At 37.0% G+C, this 19,681-nt stretch overlaps 1 protein-coding gene across 2 annotated transcripts; it reads left to right on the plus strand.

Annotated features, from left to right (window-relative positions):
- The first annotated feature begins 949 nt into the window (after positions 1–949).
- Positions 950–16,610, plus strand: LOC103719872 (protein phosphatase inhibitor 2-like). Of its 2 annotated transcripts, XM_039133758.1 has the most exons (6): positions 950–1,123; positions 3,540–3,604; positions 3,820–3,828; positions 6,988–7,103; positions 7,210–7,368; positions 15,921–16,610. In XM_039133758.1, the coding sequence occupies exons 2-6, from the start codon at positions 3,600–3,602 to the stop codon at positions 16,181–16,183; spliced, it is 552 nt and encodes a 183-aa protein (XP_038989686.1). In that variant the 5' UTR covers positions 950–1,123; positions 3,540–3,599; the 3' UTR covers positions 16,184–16,610. The 2 variants fall into 2 exon arrangements, with proteins under 2 accessions (XP_038989686.1, XP_008807552.1); XM_008809330.4 differs by lacking the exon at positions 3,820–3,828.
- Positions 16,611–19,681: the final 3,071 nt, after the last annotated feature.

A 19,681-nucleotide genomic window follows, 5' to 3' on the forward strand; every position in this document is an offset into this window, starting at 1 on the left:
AATCCAATATTTAGTTAATTTTTGGAGTATGGAACCACCCTCTGGTCAAGCGATACTGGCATGGCTACTGGTGCCAGGATTGAGGATGCTCAGAGAAGAGCCAAAAGCACGGATAGCCACGATTAGATGTCCGACATTGTCGTCTGAAGAAAGGGAAAGGAGAACACTAGCATGCCTTTTTATACTACTAGGTATACAATGATTATTGGGCGGAATAAGTTTTTGCCTAATTTTGCTTTATAGACTAATTTTAAATTTTGGGAGAAATTGGTTTATACCCTAGGGTTAGGGGATAACCCCCACCATCGGATAAGCCTATCCGAGGGTGGGGTGGGGTATCCCTCATTTATTCTGCAACCAAGTATTGCGTTAGTTCACCTCACGAGGCCGAACATCATATTTCTAAATTAGTTATGAAATCTTTTATTATAATATATGTCTAAATTTCTATTTTTAATTTTTTTAAAATATAAATATATTTATTATAATTAATTATTTAAAAAAATGATTGTGGCAGTAGAGGTGATGCTGTAAGTGATAAAGATGGTGGAGGTGCAAATAATATTAGTGGCGATGGTATGATGGAGATGACAACGATGATGATTATGGTATGTTGAGATTTTTTTGATTTCTATTTGACGCATGTATTCGACTCATCAACTTACTACAAAAATTGAATTATTCAATCTAAGATAACAGTAAACTGCTTGGTTTCATCGGCATCTTCAACCATTCAAGTGAATAAATCAATAGATGAGCACAAACTTCCATCGTTTCAAGTTCTGTAGATGTTGACCTCTCAGCCGCCATGGCCCAGAAAAAAGACCGAACCGGCCAGATCGAGCCTCACCCGGAACATAATTCGGGCCTCCCACCGCCCGGCGACAGACGACACTATGATTGTTCTCCCGGTCGAGACGAAATAAAAGGAAAAGCCGGTCCAATGTCCCAAATGCTGAGCAAATCCGTTCCGTTCTTGGGGTTTTAACACGCGTCTCAGCTCGACCGGGCCGTTAACATCGCCCGTGTCGCCCGTGTCGCCCTATCGGAAGTTAAAGAAATACCCCAAAAATCGTCATTCTTTCTCTCTCTCCGCGATTTCCATTGGGCTCTTTGATTTCAGGTAAGCATTCGAAATTACTGGATTCGATTGCTATTAATTTCCCTACCTATTTCTTGTTCCTGAATTTTACCCTTTCGTGCATTCCATAGCATATTTTTGGTATTTTTATTATCGGGTTTTTATGCGGTAGAATCGATTCCTAGGATCCCATTTTATGGTAGATGATTTTAGGACCAGATTGCATCGATATATTGGTTAAATTTTGCAGAACAATAAAAACTTCTTGGTTCTTAGAATAGTAATTTCAATTTCTTGTTTTTTCCCCCTATATGTGTTCTTGAATTTGAACCTGTCCAGATTGGTTTTCGTTTTGTTTGTTGAAGTCAATTGCAATAAAATAAGGTGGCTTTCAAGGAAATTAATGCGTAGTTTAGAGTTACATTTCTTTTTAAGGTCATGGACTTGATTGAAACTTATGGCATGAATAGGGATTTGGTTTTTATTAGAGGATTTGGAGTCAAATCTTAAACTGTAGCTCACGTGGAATTCATGCAAAAATTTTATAAGTTTTTGGTTTAGTGGATTAGCCAGGTTGTTTGTTCTAGCACAGAACCATCCAAAAACACAGAATTTCTGGTAAGTTAGGTAGAATTATAACTCTGTCGGATCATTTCTAGAGAACATAGTTAGGCGTGATGGTGATTCTAAGACATGTTTTTAATTCATATTTTCTTTTGCTACAATATATGTACTGATTTTTGTACATTAGATTCAAGATATGCATCTCGTGTGGCATGGTACCCATATATTTTTCTTTTTTTTAAATCTTATAATTGTTCTGGATGTACTAATTTACCATACAATTCATTTTCTTTAAACTATTTCTCCTTACTGTCCTAGTTTTAAGGTTATATTTCTATAGTTTTAAGGTAGCTGGAGCCATATATTCCTTTTAATAACATAAAAAAAACTATGCTTGTAAAATATCTTGATAATGCAGATGTAAGTTACAAATACTATCTCAATACAAAAATAAAATTTTTGGGTACAAGAAAAACCTGGAAGAGAGCACAATATTTTACTGAAAATGTCCTAATGTGAAAATGAGATATAATAATACCCCCAAAGTACAATATCACAACTAGATTTAATGAGCGAGTCCCAAACATGAGCAGTTCTGGGCCTAAAAGTGGCATGTATAAGTGCATAGAATCTACTTGCAGACAAAAGACTGCACAAAAATGGGAATCAGCCCCTTCATTCCCACAAAACCATAACAGATGCAAGTGGGTCTATATGAAATTTAGAAGTCCCTATTTAAGATATGAAAGACCCAAAACTATTAGAATTGGTTCTGGAATTTGAAACTGAACTCAAGTTAATCTAGAGTGGCAGACAGAAGATTCAAGAAGAGTTTTAGGTGGGCTAGAAACTGCTCAGAAGATTGATATAGGATGGCTAGGAATTAAAAGCAAGCCCGGATGTCGTTGCAGGATGGAGTGTTGTTACTGGTTAGAGATAAAAATATATTTTGTTTCACCATTTCCAGTCACCATCTACTGGTTGAACATGCATGAAATAAAAGATGAATAGAACATATTTTTTGATAATCAAACTTCATGTCCAAGTGTACCTTGAATCAATAAGCTAATTTTTTATACTTTTCCATTTATAGTGACAAAGTTAATGCATTTATTAAAATTCGTTGTTTGTTAGATAAGGTTTCTGATGTTAAAACTCAAAAGGATTAATATCTTTGTGCACATTAAAGGGTATGTATGGAATCCGCTTCAGTGATTTGTGTGTGAAGTTCAGACCTATATTTGGCAAAGATTCTAGAAAACGATGGAGACATCTATTGTACCATTAAAAGCTAACTCCTGAGCGGTGTGTGAGGCTATGCTCTGGGGTTATCCGTCCCCACCACGTGCCACACACATGACATATTCTAGTATATATAAATACCAAGCTCTTGCCAAGTCTACAAATTTCATACAGAGGTTTATATTTACTAAGTCATGTAGTTTAGAACTATTTTTGTGGGATTCCTAGAGAAATTAAGAACTTGATATATTATCTTTTACTATGTATCATAACATAATGGCTTTCATCATATGTCTAGTCATTTACTATATTTTAGTTTGATTATGTAAATAAAGACAAACACCCGTCGACATCAATTTAGTTTCTCTTGCCAAATTACCTTGAGAGGTTCCTCAAGTACATTAATTCTTTTCCTCTTCTTCTAGCTTTCGTTGTTGTTTATGTAAATTATTTATATTTTTTTTATAATTAAATGTGCTTATGTCTCCTATGCAATGGTATAGACCTCCATTCATCTTTTGACTATGCAATTTCATTATTTGACATTTTATGGTTCAATACGGATGTAATTCTTGAGTGATAAAAGTGATTGCGCATATAATTGCATCAAGAGGCAAAACTTTTAAACTATCAAAAGGTTTTGTACATGTAGGTTGATTTCACTTTGACTGTGGGAGTTTTGGTTGGTTAGGGAGATCCGGAATTCTAAAAAATGAGGTTAGTATATTTTGTTCGCAAAAGGCATAGTTGCAATATATGTAGTTGTTCTCTTATAATTTCCCAATACCCTTTGTCATCTAAGCAAAGTTATTAATTGTTATATACTAATGCATTGGTTACATTTTGTGATATATACTGATTGTTATATACCAAGATCTGCAATCTCGATACCAAGTATTATGTTGGTACATCACCGGTTTGGTATGCTACAGGTCAATATGGTACGTTATGCATCCCGTACCAAAACAACTCTTGAGCCCATTTTCTCGCTTTTTATCATGGTATTGCTTGAAATTGGATGGTATGGGTCGACATATGTTGGTGCGGTACGTTACGCACTCTGATTTTGGGCGTTAATATAAGTTGATCTAGGGTCTGTACTGATCCAAAAAGTGTTTTCATGCTGGTTCTGATCCAATACGGTATGGTATGCCCCATAATAGGGGTTTGGGGTGGTACAACAAATTTTGCTCCACACATAATCAACTTAAACTGTGGTATAGTGGTATATGAAATTACTTTGATGAGACCATGCAAGAGTGACTTTAGTATGTAAATTATATGTTATGTTTGTGATGTTCATATTGACTATATTTATTCTAAAATTATCTAGTACTATATATTGAGACATGATAGTGTAGAAATCATGCATTCTTATGCTCTCCAAAAACTAATAAGTAACATCCCAATGCAAGCATTGCTTGCTAGTTCTTGAATGTATTGTTGCTTATATATGCTTATTGTTTAGCAATGATCGAATTTGTAATAAGAGTTATAGGGTTGCGCATTTAAATCTTGGACTCAAGACCCTAGTTGATCCAGGGCTGAGTTGAGATGAAACGAGGGCACTCCTATCCTGACACTTGGGATAGGCCAGTGACCAAGTGATTAACTGGTACATCCTTTGTTTAAAAAAAATTTAAGATGTTTCTAGAAGTTGCATGTCAAAATTTAGGGTAGGTTTTTTGAGCCGATGGTCGGATTTTGGCATGAGCTCGAGTGGATTGAGAAAAATTGAAAAATAATAATATTTAATGAAACACTACTTATCAATCATGTCATGAACAAAAAGGGTGATGAATTTAAATGACATAACAAGAAAGCCTATAAACAAATGTTAGAAACAAGAAACAAGAGAAAAGTAAAAATGTTGTCTTAATGAGTTACTAGGATGCCAAGCTATCCCAAGTGGCGAGATGCATCGGTCCCAATCTGCCTTTGCTAGGATAGACTGAGTCAAATTGGGCTTCAGCCCCAAATTTATAATGGATTTTAAGAACTTTTGGTCCAATAATTTGCTAGATCTCCTGAGGTATTACTCTAGAGTTATAGAGTTGTCTTCGGCTGATAGTTTACTATTTTTGATAGGCATGATAATGCAGAATCCTGTCAAGGCATGAAACAGATCTCCAAGGTTACATAATGTTATACACTAAGCCAACGTTTGGATGCTGGTAGGGGTGAAAATGGGCTAAATAATATCATCCCAAATCTGTTGTATCCAAATCTATCCGGATTTGGATACAACTTTTAACAACCGAAGAACATCCATATCCATAAATCCATCAAAGATTAATGGAATACAAATATGAATAGACCACTATCTGATTCATATCCAAATGCCCAGTATCTTTAATGAATTCTAAAGGAAAATAAGTATCAATTCTAACGCATTTTTAACTTTATTTACTTTCGAAATGATATCTTTTATTTGGTGTTTCATAAAGTTTTATTATTCGGTTTACATCTGCATTTATTCACTCTAACATTATCCGATTTGTATCTGTATTGATTTAAAACAAATATGGATATAAATTTTAGCATCCTATTAATATCCATGTCCATGTTTGTGTTCATCAAGTAAAAATGGACATAAATATGGATATACTTATATCCAATCCTTTTTTAGCACTGGTTGTTGGATAGCTAACCAGTGGATGGATTTTTTTAACTCCATTTGACCACCCCTTAACTACTTATCCGTGGTTTCGTACTATCCCCTATTTGGTTGAAGTTTTAGGGTCAGTAGTATAAGCTATTGGGAAAGGGTGAAAAAGAGGGAGAAGATAGAGTTCGGTAGTTAGGTTAAACCTATTTCAATGAGGGGTGAAATAAGTTTGCCCTACTTAAGGACCTTTTGATGCGTCAACCGTGCAAACTTTTTGCCCCATTTTTGGATGATGTTTGCCTGTTTAAGTGGATAAGCATCCAGTAACTTCCATTTGACTAGCAACAAAACAAACTATTATATGAATATATAGCTTACAGACACTCAAGGGTATTGTCATAGATTATAATATTAACTTATCTTTTGTTAATCCATGTTAGACCTCTAGGGGACTTCTTAGCAGCCTATGGCCTGTTGTATCTAAACTCCTAGGTTGACTTCTCATGATAAAAATGTTGCAAAAATCTGACACCCTCAACTTTCCTTTTGCAATATTTCTTGACTATATCAGGAACAAAAGCTATGTACCTATCAGAATGCATATATAGGCATATCCCTACTGGAGTGGGATGTACTCCTAGTCCCTTTTGCAATATGCTATGTAGCCAAGGATTTTTTTTAGGATCTGTTGTTTTGATGGATCACTTGCATCTATGAGGCATATTTTTTACTTATGGATCAACTATGCTGTATTTTACACTAATCCATCACAATGTTTCATAATTTTATGTTATCTTTCTGTTGAATTCTACTATGCTAAATTGTCAAGAAATATAACTGCATGTGTTTTAATAACTATCACCTTAAAAATGTGAATACATGCACATACACCTCTTCCTAGTGTCTGACATCTGATATTAATATCTAATTAGAACTGGACTCATACCAAGAAAGCCAACCAATGGACAGCATACTACATTGTTGTGTGGTAATATGATAGGCCTCAAAGAGAAAAGATGTGCATTTGTGAAACATTGAAATAATTGAGGACATGAATTTCTATTTTAGAATGTTCGTTATACTGATTGATCTTTTGCAGTTTGTATGCTCTAATTTCTTTTAATGCAGTACAACATATTCTAATTTGATCTAGGCTAGAAAAATGAAAAACATGTGATGAAGGATGACATAAATAAAAGCTGGGATTTTTTTTTTCTTTCTTTACAGTCATACTTATAATCAAATTTTCCCTCTCTCTATTGTAATGTCAACTTTATCTTGGATTTTTTCCCCCTTTTCCTCATGTTTGGAGTCAACGTTTGCTATTTCTTCATTGTTGGAAGATGCTTATAGTTGACTGGAACCATAAATCTGCTATTTGCATTATTTTGCTATCTTTAGATATATTGCAGAGCTTTTCACTATGATCTATAATGTTATATTCATTTTGCAAAGTAACCAATTTATTCTGTTCATGCTTATTCTTAACTAGGGGTCGTGTGAGATGGAATGAGGCAAACTTGGATGAGATTGAAGCAAATAAACCAGTAAGGCAGAAAATCACTGAGCCTAAGACACCATATCACCCTATGATTGTTGATGATGATGGTTTGTCTGTGCAACTTTTATTACCATCTGCCCTATCTACTTTAACCGATATTATCATGACATAATTTTTTAACTAGCAACTATAACATAATTCTTGATTTTGTAGGTTCTTTGTCACCACGGCGTGCTTTTGATGAATGCTTTGATGAATCTGCTCATGCGGAAGCAATTCTTACTGCCTTGAATGACGTAGCTTCTTCAAGCAGAAGGCAAGGGGGATGGACATCTTCTGAAGATGAAGCAGATGCCATGGAACAAGATGAAGGTTGTTACCTGTTTCTTATGGCTTTCTAATCCTGCTACTTGGCTGTTGGCATGTATCTGTCTTGGCATTGCTATCTTCTTGCTGTTATTACTTCTATCTTGCTGAGATCTAAATGTGCCTTTTGTATGTTGGATGCTTAGGATGACTGGGTTTTGGTTTAGATGCTCCTTTTGTTGTTTTAACATGAAACATGTATTGTTCAAGTGAAATCATTGTGAGGAACAAAAATGACATCCTACTCAACTCGTTCTTGTTTTCTTTATGCGTACAAGGTTGATGATGTTGGTCCAAATAGATTGTTGGTAATAGAGAGGGTCTTGTCATAAACGGCAGAAGATAGGAAGATCAGCAGTATGAGCTTATAAAATGATTGCCTAGCAGGGCTTTGCCTTTGAAGAAGCTGTTTTCTTTCATTAATGCATTACCTGTCGACAGGGAAGTTAACATTTGCAATTATCTTGTCCTAGTTTGGCCTTTTCACCTGGCTCCATAGGCTCAAAAGTCAAAAGTCATGCTGAAAAGGAGGTAATGGGACAAATTTTAGTGCTTTTGGCTAGGTCTTTGGAACAGTAGTTTGTCCTGAAAGGGTTGATGAAAGACTGAAACTGGGACTGATATTTTGGTCTAGGTATGGATTTTGTCACCTGACCTCCAGCCAGGTGTTTTTCTTTTCACTTGGTTACCTAAAAGATTAATTGAAGAAATCTTTGCAATTTTTGTAAAAAATTTAATCCTGAAATCTTGATGGATGACTGGATTTAGGGCCACCATCATTACCAGTGTTTCTTAGCTGATGCATGGTCGAGTAGCCCACATACACAATCCTAATTGCAATCCAAGATTTTTATGGCTGGCATCTTCAAAAATCTATTGAGATAATTCCATGAGGTTTTAGACTGGAGATCTAAAAGGCAACAGTATCTTGATGAGATGTGGAAATTCTTGAAGATGGTTGTTCAAAATTTCAAATATGGCAACTTATGCAGAAACTACCTCGAATATCTTGGAGATCTCTTTGGGGAATTTCGAAAAGGTGCTAAGAATGCAGGGTATCATTGGTAGTCTGAAAGACATCATGAGTGAAAAGAACTTTCAACAGGATATGGAGATCATGAAGAGTTCGGTTAAAGACTAGGATGTAAATAAATTTTAGGGTTCTTTGCGGCTGGTTTTGAGGCCTTTTTGTTCCAGGCTTGGTTCTTCTTGTTTTGAGTATTTTCTTTATTTTCTTTATTTATTTATTGGTTAAACTGGGGTTGGAAACCCATCTGAACCTGAAACCTATAGAAGGCTCATGACAAAAGGAACAAGCTAAGTTGGAAGACAGTGTTCTCTTAGTTTTTTTTGATCTTGTATTTCTGATGGCAATTGCGTTAGTTCTGGTACTACCACTCTCAAGTCTTTTAAGATTAATGGTCTTCAGTATGGTGACTGGGTTCTTTTTGTTTGGACTTGGGAGGATTTGACATCTTGCACATAGGACACTTGATCAAGTCCCTTAGGCTCCTACAAAAGGTAGCAATTTGCAGCCTTGATCTCCAGAACCCTTGATTATTTAAGCCATCGAGATTGACAGTTACAGAGAATGGAGGGAAAGGATCGATTGAATAAAAGAAGAATGAATACAGAACAAAGGAAGATCAAAGGTAAGTAGGGAAATGGAGTGAGAAGAAGAAAGCTATACAAAGTGGAAAGAACCGCATGGCATAAATATTCAGGCCATGCGCCTTGTACTAATTTAATTGGCCTGAATGGTTCTTAAGCAGGGCAAAGAGTCCAGACCAACCCTGATAATTGGCTGATCACTTATGGATTCATGTATGTTTAATCCATAAATGCCGAAACTAGTAAATTCTGCCTGAAACTGATTGGTTTTGGCTGAAACTTAAGTCTTGGTATGTTTAAAATAATATTTGGATCGTACTTTGCAACTTTCCAACTTAGATAACCATCTGCCTAACTATAAGCTAGTCTAACTAAATAAATACTCCATTTAATAATCTGTTTAAATGCATTCTCTGAGATATATTTTAAATATTTGAACAGATTTGATATTCTGATTGTTCAAGATCTTTCTTACTTGCAGCATGATATACTTTGATACGCTATGTATAACTGTGTAACTTAGTTGTAGAGCCAAAAAGAAAATCTGTCTCATCAACAATTATCTCTAATCTAAAAAAGGGTTCTGAAATAATCATGAAAATGACATCAGACTTTAGGAATCAGCTTTCTCAAAATGATAATAGATATCTCTAATCTAAAAAAAGGTTCTGAAATAATCATGAAAATGACACCAGACTTTAGGAATCAACTTTCTTGAAATGATAATAGATGTATATGACTCTGTGCTGAGGACAATTTGACACAAAGCCTCTCTAACATGACTGCTATATAGTAGAATTGGATATTGGAAGGGCAAATTGGGCACCCGATATTTGAGGTTATTTTTTTTATTTTATTAAATCTTTTTTCCTAATATTGTTATACCTAGTGAGCCACGAGGCATATAATCTTGCATCTAAACCGAACTTCATATGTATCTTTAATCAGTGTTCGAGAACCTGGTTAGTACTGGTCCATTCTAGGCATCATTCTAGATTGGACCAATGACTTATTGCAGGACTCACACAAGACCCTGGGTCCTTGCATATGGGCGGATAGAATGCAGTTATGGGGTATGGTATTTATGGTGCTTGCTTTCTCTTATTATTTCTAATTTGGTCAAATAAGGAAATCCTTGGCCAATCTAGGGCACTAGTGAGGCATTTGTTCAACGTATAGTGACCGCTAGTGGATGGTGATGGATGGTAGATGATGGTGTTCATCCTATTTTTTCCCCCTCTCTTTCCTCCAAATTCGTCTCCCTTCCTCTTCTCCTTTGTTCCCTGTCCTATCCTACTCTCCCTTGTCTACTTGTCCCCTCAGTCTAGTCCTCCTCCAGCTGTGCCTATTCGCCCTCCCTACCCCCCTGCTTCTCTCATAGTAAGTTTCAGGATGCCAACATGTCCCATGTTTTAGTATGGTAACGTCCTGACATCAAGGGATCGGTTGGGTGAATGGATTTGTCAAAGATCTTAATTTTGTTATTCTAGTCAATGGGGTCCCTATCGCCTCTTTCCACTCTAGGGTTGGACTGTAGCAGGGATGCCCATTATCCCCTTATTTATCCTTTACGATGGAATGCTAAGTAGGCACTGAATAGAGAGATGGCTAATGGTAAAATATATGGCTTCTGTCCATGAAGAAATGGGCCAGCAAAAGGTCACTTGTTATTCGCAGATTATCGCCTCCTTGTCTCTAGGGCTTGGCAGCGAGATTGTGATTCTTTCAGATAGCTTATTCAATCTAACACAGTCCATCTGTATAGAAGGCATCCTATCAAATTCAATGGTAGTTTTTAGTCCCAATATTGCTCACTCTGTAGTTGAATCTCTGGCCTCTTGCATGGCTATTTGGAAGGCAGAGGACATGGGAGGGTACTTAGGTGTTCCCTCGCTTGGTGTTTGATTGACAAGAAGTGACACGTAGTTGATAAAAGACCATATCTTATGGCACCTTAATACTGGGAAATGGCAGTCCTATCATTTGTTGGGCATCTGACTCTACTCCAATCTGTCATTTGCTCACTCTGTAGTTGAATCTCTGGCCTCTTGCATGGCTATTTTGAAGGCAGAGTACATGGGAGGGTACCTAGGTCTTCCCTTGCTTGGTGTTTGATTGAAAGCAGTGACACGTAGTTGATAAACGACCATATCTTATGGCACCTTAATACTGGGAAATAGTAGTCCCTATCATTTGTTGGGCATCTGACTCTAGTCTAATCTGTCATTTGTGTTTTGTCCATGCACTTGCTACTGAATGTAGCTATTCTGCAACATTTCTTGGATTGGCTCTAGCAAATTATGAGAATCTCTCTGTGGGTACATGATTCCACTGTGAGGAAGTTTCCCCCTGTGTCTTAGGAATTTATATGCCAACCTTAAGAACTGCAGGGGCTAGGGATCCAAATGTCAATAAATGGTGGCAAGCTTTACTTAGCAAAGTAGCGGGCATGGCAGTGATCCATGAACAGCATGATTTTAAGTTTGTTGAGGTCTAAGGATGGCTTTGAGGGTTCTTGGTACAACTGCTATACCCCAACATTGAGCTCTCCAATCTGGAAGGCCATAAGCAAAGCCAGCTTCCTAATTGCTGATAAATTTATTGGGTCTATTGGTGATGGCAATGGCATTGATGTACTCACTGAACCCTAGTTTGGGCATGCTCCATTATCCAAGATGGCAAAGTCAGTGGATATGAGCCTTCTCATTCGGTTCTCTATCGTCAACAACTTCATTACTGAGGAAGGTACCTAGTACAAGATTCTACTGGCTCAATGCTTTCTGCCTATGGTGGTAACTGAAGTCCTTGCAATACACTGAGCTGAAGGAAGGGTTGAGAATGTGCTTTGTTAGGATCATAATTATAATACTGGAATTTCTATTCAACAGGTTTACAAGAAGATGTTGTTTACTAGTGATAATCATAGTAACTATGGGTGGAAACAGGACCTTCCTGCTCATAAGAGGGTGTTATGTTTCTTATAGAAATTTGTCATTGGGAGATTGCTAGTGGTTGTTCTATTGCATCATCAAGGGATATTTAATACATTATGAGCTAGGTTACATGTAGCATTTATTCTCTCTGTAGGCAATCTGTACTCTGTAGTGTTGTGGGCTGTGGCAAATGCTATCCTCCTTCCTCCGATGCCCAAATGCCAAGCAGTCGTTGACTTCCTTCAGAGGCCGGTAGGAGTGTAGGTTTCTCTATATTCCATGGTCGATATGGAAGGCGCAGAATAGTGAAAATCTTTGAAGGTGAGGCCAAGAATTCAGCCTCAATAGCTGGATAAAGCATTGTGCTAGTTGATGAATTACCTGAACACCCAGGATAATACTACCACCATTCTGGCCATTAGGATTCCTTAGATATGGGTGCTGATGCACCGCTCCCAGCACCCCCCCCCCTCCCCCCCAACCGAAACCAAAAAAAAAAAAATTTAAAGCAGCAAGGGATCATCTTCATGTTGATTGCATCTGGTGGAGGGAGACTCTACCATGGTTGCTTCCTGTCTCTCTAAGGAATCTATGTCTCTCCATCCCATTTTGCGGGAAATTCAGCAAGGTCAGTTGGCTCTCCATGCCTTCAAAGTCTCCTTATCATACATGAAGGGAACAGACTGGCCAATCTCCTCGCCAGATACTCATCCACTACCTCCTCCCTTGTTCTCTATGACATGTCCTATCCCTTTCAACTTTTGCTTCTTGCAAATGCTGATGCAGCTTCTTGTGGTTTTCCTCGAATGTAGGTCTTCCTACTGTTATATTCAGAAAAAAGAAAGAAAAAAACTTATCTCTGACATTGTAACTCTAAAATTAATTAGTGATTAGGTGCATATTATAGCATCAGTGCTTTAAGGAAAGCCTGAATTAGCTAAAATCATTTTGGTATTTGCCCAATCCAATGCAACCAACAATATAAGACCAAACCTTGCTCTTGTACACAATAACTAATCCAATCCAGCCTGTAGCGGTTGTGACTCCCAACTGTTTATCTGGCTTAACTACTTTTTGAACATCCTAGTAGACGGACTTGATCTGGATTTGTTTCAGTTGGTGTTCGTGTATCTGCAAGCTGAAATGCAGTGATTTTAGCCCATGCTCGTGGACTAATTGAATCTCACACGTTCAGTTCAGCTTGTACATTGACCAGATTTATTTTCATAGTACCTAACTTAATAAGACTTTTCAGGCTAGTCCTTAGCTTGACTTTTAGACTGCCTGCATGCGACTTGATGCAATTATGGACATTCTAGGTCACACATGAATGGAAGTAGCCCCATAGACATGTAAGCCTATGCACATGATGATTTATCTCCTTTTGTTTTTTTTTTTTAAAAGCTTAGAAGGGGGCCGAGATAGAGCTCCATTAATTTGTATTACGCTGAGGGTGGGACATAAACCCAGGCCATGAGTACCCAGCACCTAGTGACTTTAAACTCTGCCATAGGCACCTACAATTGGTTATTGTAGTTGCCAAATTAATTGATGAGAACCAGATATCAGATTGTACTTGCAATTGCAAACTAGGTCATATGAACCTCATACTGGACAATAAATATATTTTATGAGAAATAGATGCTTATTATTTGTGTGATTTATAGAAATAAGTATAAATGCTTCTTCATTAGCATAAGTTAATTAAATATTTTTGGAACTTCACATGCATTGTATGTGCAATTTTCATTGTGTAGCTCAAAAGAGGATACGATACGATAGTGCTTTCATATCATGATATTTTCAAGCATAGTTGCTATGAAACATGTTCTCTAAATAACAAAGGGTTTCCCCCTTGATGCATTTGGAAAACTAATTCGATTCAGTTTCCTTGTCTGGAGAACTTGCTGTGGAGGGTTGGTGGGGGCTAGTATGATGCTGTCTGTGTGAAGCCAAACTCAAACTCTTTCCATAGCACCACATGCTCCATCCTTATGAGGAACAAAGTTAAGGAATTTAAACAATTAAGGAGAGAGAAGTGCGGGGAGGCTGCTGAGCTTGCTGATCTATCCATTGTGGCTGCTGGTTGTCACCATGGTCACTGCCTCCCACCAAATCCAAACCTCAGGGAGAAGAGAATGGGGAAGTCTTGATATATTTCTCTTTTAAATGACTCTTACATGCACATCCATTTATGTTAAAGAAAACCTTGATGAGCTCGACAAGAGAAACAAGAAAAGAGGGAATTTACAAAGAAGAAGGGTTGATTATCAATTTTCATATTTCTAAAACATGGAAATGCACTGTCAACATTATATACCATACTGCCGTGCCTGGAGATGCAAAAAATTAACCACCATATCAGGGATTTCCCACTTTTGGGAATTTCTTTAATCATTGGTTCTTATTTCTCAGTTCCCATATACGTACTATCTCTGTAGCTATCTTCCCATACTGGCAGCTGTACTTTTAAGACCGGTGTAATTATGCTATTTCATGTAGCAGAGAAAGTCATTTTTGTTACCTGGTTTCAAATTTTCTTCTTAATAATAAAGAATTCATGCATTCTGCTGTTAGTCGGGTAGCGGGTCCTTAGTTATCTGTTTATATTAAGTTATTCACGGTGATTAATTATAGTGGGAAAGGAAGCTAATTAAAAGAGAGAAAAAAAATTCTGAGTTTGAAATTGTATGTAGATGATTAAACTGTTGATATTGATTAGTTTTTTTTTCCCACTGTTCTATTATATATTTGGCTACCATTTTTTTTCCTTTTGTTATTTATGTTGGCGTTAAATAGTTTGGTTATTGGTTATGATCAGTTATTTATTGATGATTCAGAAAATTCATTTTATAGCTACCTGTCATATTATGCCTTTTATTTTGCACTCTTTTTTGAAGCAAAGTTACTTTTTGGCCATTAGATGCTCCAACATCAAACATACTTGACATCATAGAAATAATCTTTAGCTTCAACCAGGGTTCCAAGCCAACGGAACATCTTGGCGAACTGGGCTCGTAAAGGCAATTAAATCACTGAGCATTTCCATATATTTCTTTTGGTAATTAAGCATTTTCATATTTCAGAAGCTTGCACTAAGTTCACCTAGAAAATATCCTGCATGAATGCTGAGCCTAATATAGATAAGATTTAAGATTTTTAAACTTAAACATGGCCTTATCAAAGATTTTGGAAAGGGACCATACAGGACACACCTGATGTGGGAGTGGGCCTAAATACGCACCTGTGCAGTTCCTTTAAAAGGGCTAACCACGAGCCAATTGTGATGTTTGTGGTTGGACCCTTCCCCTTGTGAGACCTTGCCTTAAAACAGTGGGAATGTATGAGGTAAGCAGGGCCAAGGACTCCAATTAGTAACTTCTAGCTAGCCTTTTTGGTTAAGGTCTTGGGCCACTAGAAATGGTATATTAGTAGACTTATATATGGTGCAAAAATTGTGCATGGTTGATGGTGAGTCTGGTCCGTAGAACATATATCAACAACAATTAATTGGATATACATCGAGGTCGTTGATACATACTTGGCTACATGTTAATTGTTGCCTTAATGGAGCATACCTCATAAAGAAGAATCTCGATGTCCCACGGTATGGGTTTGATATTTCATTGTCTTTGATATGTGGTCAGATATTTTAAAATCTTTACATATCATATTTATCTAGAAAATGTTGTTTCTTGATTTCATAATCAAATTAGTGACTTCTAAAGCAATGATGTGCATAAAGGCTATATCTTTCCTATGTGTTTCCTTAAGTCTGAGTTTTTTTTTCTCCTCTTGTTTTCCCATAGTGCTACTTACTGATCATAAAGAACATGTATGTTGGCCTATATAGGTTTTAAGGGCATTTCTTGGCCAGTTAAAAGGTTGATGTACTTGTCTGCTTTCAATATATTTGGTCATTATCTACTTTAAAATGAAGTGGAAAATAAACTGAATTCGAAGGACCATACTGATACATACGTTAAGTTGTGTTTTCCCGTTTCTTCTTTTCAGACTCGGAAACAGATAGAGCAAGATTAAGTTTCAAGGATCACCGACGGGCTCACTATGATGAATTCCACAAGGTGAAGGAATTACTACGGGCAGGATCTCTTGTAGATGTTGAGGCTGACGAGGACAACAATGGCCAAGGAAAGGGTGAGGATTCAACTTCTTTGATGGGTGGTGTGAAGGAAGCTGACCCTGGAGAGGGTCAAAATACCAACCTAAATCAATATCAGGAGATGCATCCTCCATGCGATGGAGTCTATAAATAGTATTTGATGTTATTTAAGGTTGCATAAGAGTTTAGTATTGAGATGCATGATGTACTCTCTTTTGTTGAAAATACTAGTTCATGACCGAGAAAAAGCTAGGGGTAGCGAAATCTGTTTCTCACAACATAACTTTGCAATGTGAAATCTCCAGATCTCCAATCCATGTAAACGTTCTCCCGCCACCCCTCCCTTTTTGTGATTGTTTTAATGCATAGTTCCCTAGGTGACAGCAAATGTTTCTATAATTTTAGACGCAACCTGATGTAAGACTTTTGAGTGAAAAAACATGTAAGACTTTCATGAAAACCATGTAAATCATGTAGCCAGGTATTGGCCTGTCATTGAATAATCGTGGTACAGAAATCTGAGACTGAGAATGCTGTTAATATTTTTTTTTCCTGGGAAATGGTAAACAATTCTGTGATTGCCATACTTTCTCTCATGGCCAACTGCTGGCTATTTCCTGTTTGTTAGTCTTGGTGGATCCTTTTCACCTTGGTTTGTAGTTTGCTATGGCAGAGATAATGCAACGTATTCTGCAGCTATTCATGGGGAAAATATGAAAGACTGCCCTCATTGATCTGCGAGCAATACATGTGTCACTTTATCAAAATATTGAGCTCTGATTTCAGCAAAAGAGTTAGGCCTCTGGTGATCCTGACAACCCATGTAGCTTTTCTAGATTGCTCAAAGACAACCACAGTCCAGGCCGTCTGTAGAAAACAACACCCCTTGTTATGGTGCACTCGCAAAACATCAGTACTTCACAAAATACGCTGGTTGGAAGATTTGATGTTGTTTAACTTGAGAAACTACCGTCAGCTTTGGTTGACTGCTCTCCGACACAAGGTAAAATCCCTGCGAGCAGGCATTGATGTCCATAGTTTATATATCTTCCACTGATGTCATGTCCATTTCATTCCTTTTCTCTGCTCGTCCATTTTGCCGACCAACGTCGCCATCTCATTATAAATGCTTTTCTTTTTGTTCCATTTAGAAAACACACTCTTCATGTGCATTCATTCATTAATCAGATCTATTTTACCCAGATCTTTTACAGGATGACAGCGATCCATCAAATGCCCTTCATCTGAAATAAACCATCTGCTTTGGATGTGGTGAAATCTAGTTCGTCTTTAATTCCAGGATGTGCTGAAATCTAGTTTGGTCTTTAATTCCATCATGTCGGCCTTTGTGTTGGAAGGAAATCCGAAATACAAACTGCCAAGAGAGTTGAGATTGATGCTGTTTGGGAAACAACCAGACAAGGTACAGAAATTTGTTATCGTTGACATGCAACGAAATAGTAGCTCTCCCGGCTATTCCACCTATAAGAGTGTTATCATCTTACATGGTGCATTTGCCTTTTGATCATCTCAACAGGGCTATAAGTTTCTCTAGGTTGTGACCCAAACTTGATCCCAATAATTGAGGGATGCATTGGATTGGCTGTATTTGTTAGATTTGATTTGATTCACCAAAGTCAAGCTATCTGACAAGGTATTCCATCAAGACACAGTATCCCTTGATCCAGCTAGGATCTTATCGGGAAGCAACTATTCAATTCCACACACCTTTTTCCAACAACAAAGGATACTATGGAATAGTGAGGATGCCACTTTATATAGATTGGATTGAATGGTTGAGAAATATAGCCACTTTATATAGTGAGGATAAGTAAAATTTGTTTTCCATCTTTATGTAATGCATCCTCCATGCACCCTTTTCGTGACAAACAAATTTTACCTATCCTCACCATATAAAGTCGCTATATTTCTCAACCATTCAATGCCGGCAACAACCCTGATTAGATTTCTTCAAACTTCTATGAAGAAAGGATCTTATTTAACGAAGGGATTTTGACAAGGAGAAGCCTAAATGGGAAACTTTTCTAATGTTAGAATTTGCATAATTTTAAGCATCGTAAGATTTCCACGCTTTCAAAAACTTCAGTTCATAGTATTTTCTTGATCATAGTAAAACTGAAGCTTATCTAGATTAATAAAGTCATAATATCAAATAAAGCCTCAAAACTTTTATGACGTACGCATATTAGAATCCAATTCATGGCTAAAAACCTTTAGAATTCATCTTACAAAGATTATTAAAATATTTTAAATAGCTTCGATGAAGCATTTGCATGTGCATTATAAATAGGATATGCTAATATCTTTATCTTTTTCATTTAAGAATATCATAAGAATCTATTAAAACATCCACTCATAATGCCTTATTTAAAACTATGCTGCACTCGCATTGAGGTTGTGAGGACTAATGCCGATGTGTGTTTAATTTCACATCGATTATTTACTGAATAGTTCTTGGATTCTTATACAGCATTAAGGAGCTCAAATAATATCTTCCGGCTAGCTTTTGTAGATGAAGTTCTGAATTTTTACAGAAGTTGTACTATAATAATTTTTTCCTAAATAATCAAAAACAAAAGTTTGCACCATGACAGCATAACACATGAGTGGACTGGTCCTAACTTGACCCTCTCATTTCCGGTCTTCTTCGTATCAATTATTTAAGCAGTACATATGATTCATATGGGGAGGTGACAATAAAATATTAACTGATCGGCAGGATATCAAGCTGGTCGCTTGTATAGAAATTTCTATGCGAACGCACACATAAGCCATCTGATCTATAGCAGCAAAACAATGTAACGAGTTAAAACTCGAGACGGATCTCTATTTCAAATTTGTGCGTAGAAATTTTTATGCGTGTGCTCGGAGGATAATCTCTTGTTCCAATCACCAACTGTCACCAAGTCAATTATTGGGGCCAACCAAGAGAGGTCGTAATAATTGTAGGAGATGGATTGGCATCGTCGACTTCAACGGTTGAGATGGGTAAGTCTCATAAATTTTCCTCTCACAAGCGGCTGAGATTGTAGAAGGCAATACATGTTGAACTTATCATTGATTGCACCTCATGCTACACGTTTGATTCCTTCTTTCAAAAAAAGTTGACCAACTCGTGCCCCCCGCCCCCTCTTTCTATATCATTTCCCGTTCATCTTGTAAAAGCTGCCGGTGTCACCGTCTACAGGTTGGCTCCAAGATATTGAAGGACGACTCGGCCACCGTGATCAGCTAAATCCAGAAAAATCCATGCGGTGGTGGAAGGGGACACTTCTTGCTTTGAAATATTTGAACTATGGTGAGAGATAGAATGACCTTTCAAGCCAAGCATATGTTTAGAGAGGCCAATGAGGCTACAGATTAGGTGACTTTTTATGTGGTCTGCCACTCCAAAAGCATCTTGTGGGCTAGAAAGAGGGAGTTGTTTAGGACACTCCATGAATTATTGTTTTCTGATTTTATTCGATGTATCTGTACTCGAAATGTATGAAATACCCATTTTAATTAAAAAAAAAGAGACCAGCTATGTTTTCTTTAGTTGATTGTAAGGGTCTTATTATATTGCTTTAACCTATGATATTGGCCTAATGTTATTAAGATACAAATTTTTTAAAAAAGATTAAATATTTTT

Source organism: Phoenix dactylifera, chromosome 14 (genome assembly GCF_009389715.1).
Source record: "Phoenix dactylifera cultivar Barhee BC4 chromosome 14, palm_55x_up_171113_PBpolish2nd_filt_p, whole genome shotgun sequence".
Lineage (NCBI taxonomy): Eukaryota > Viridiplantae > Streptophyta > Magnoliopsida > Arecales > Arecaceae > Phoenix > Phoenix dactylifera.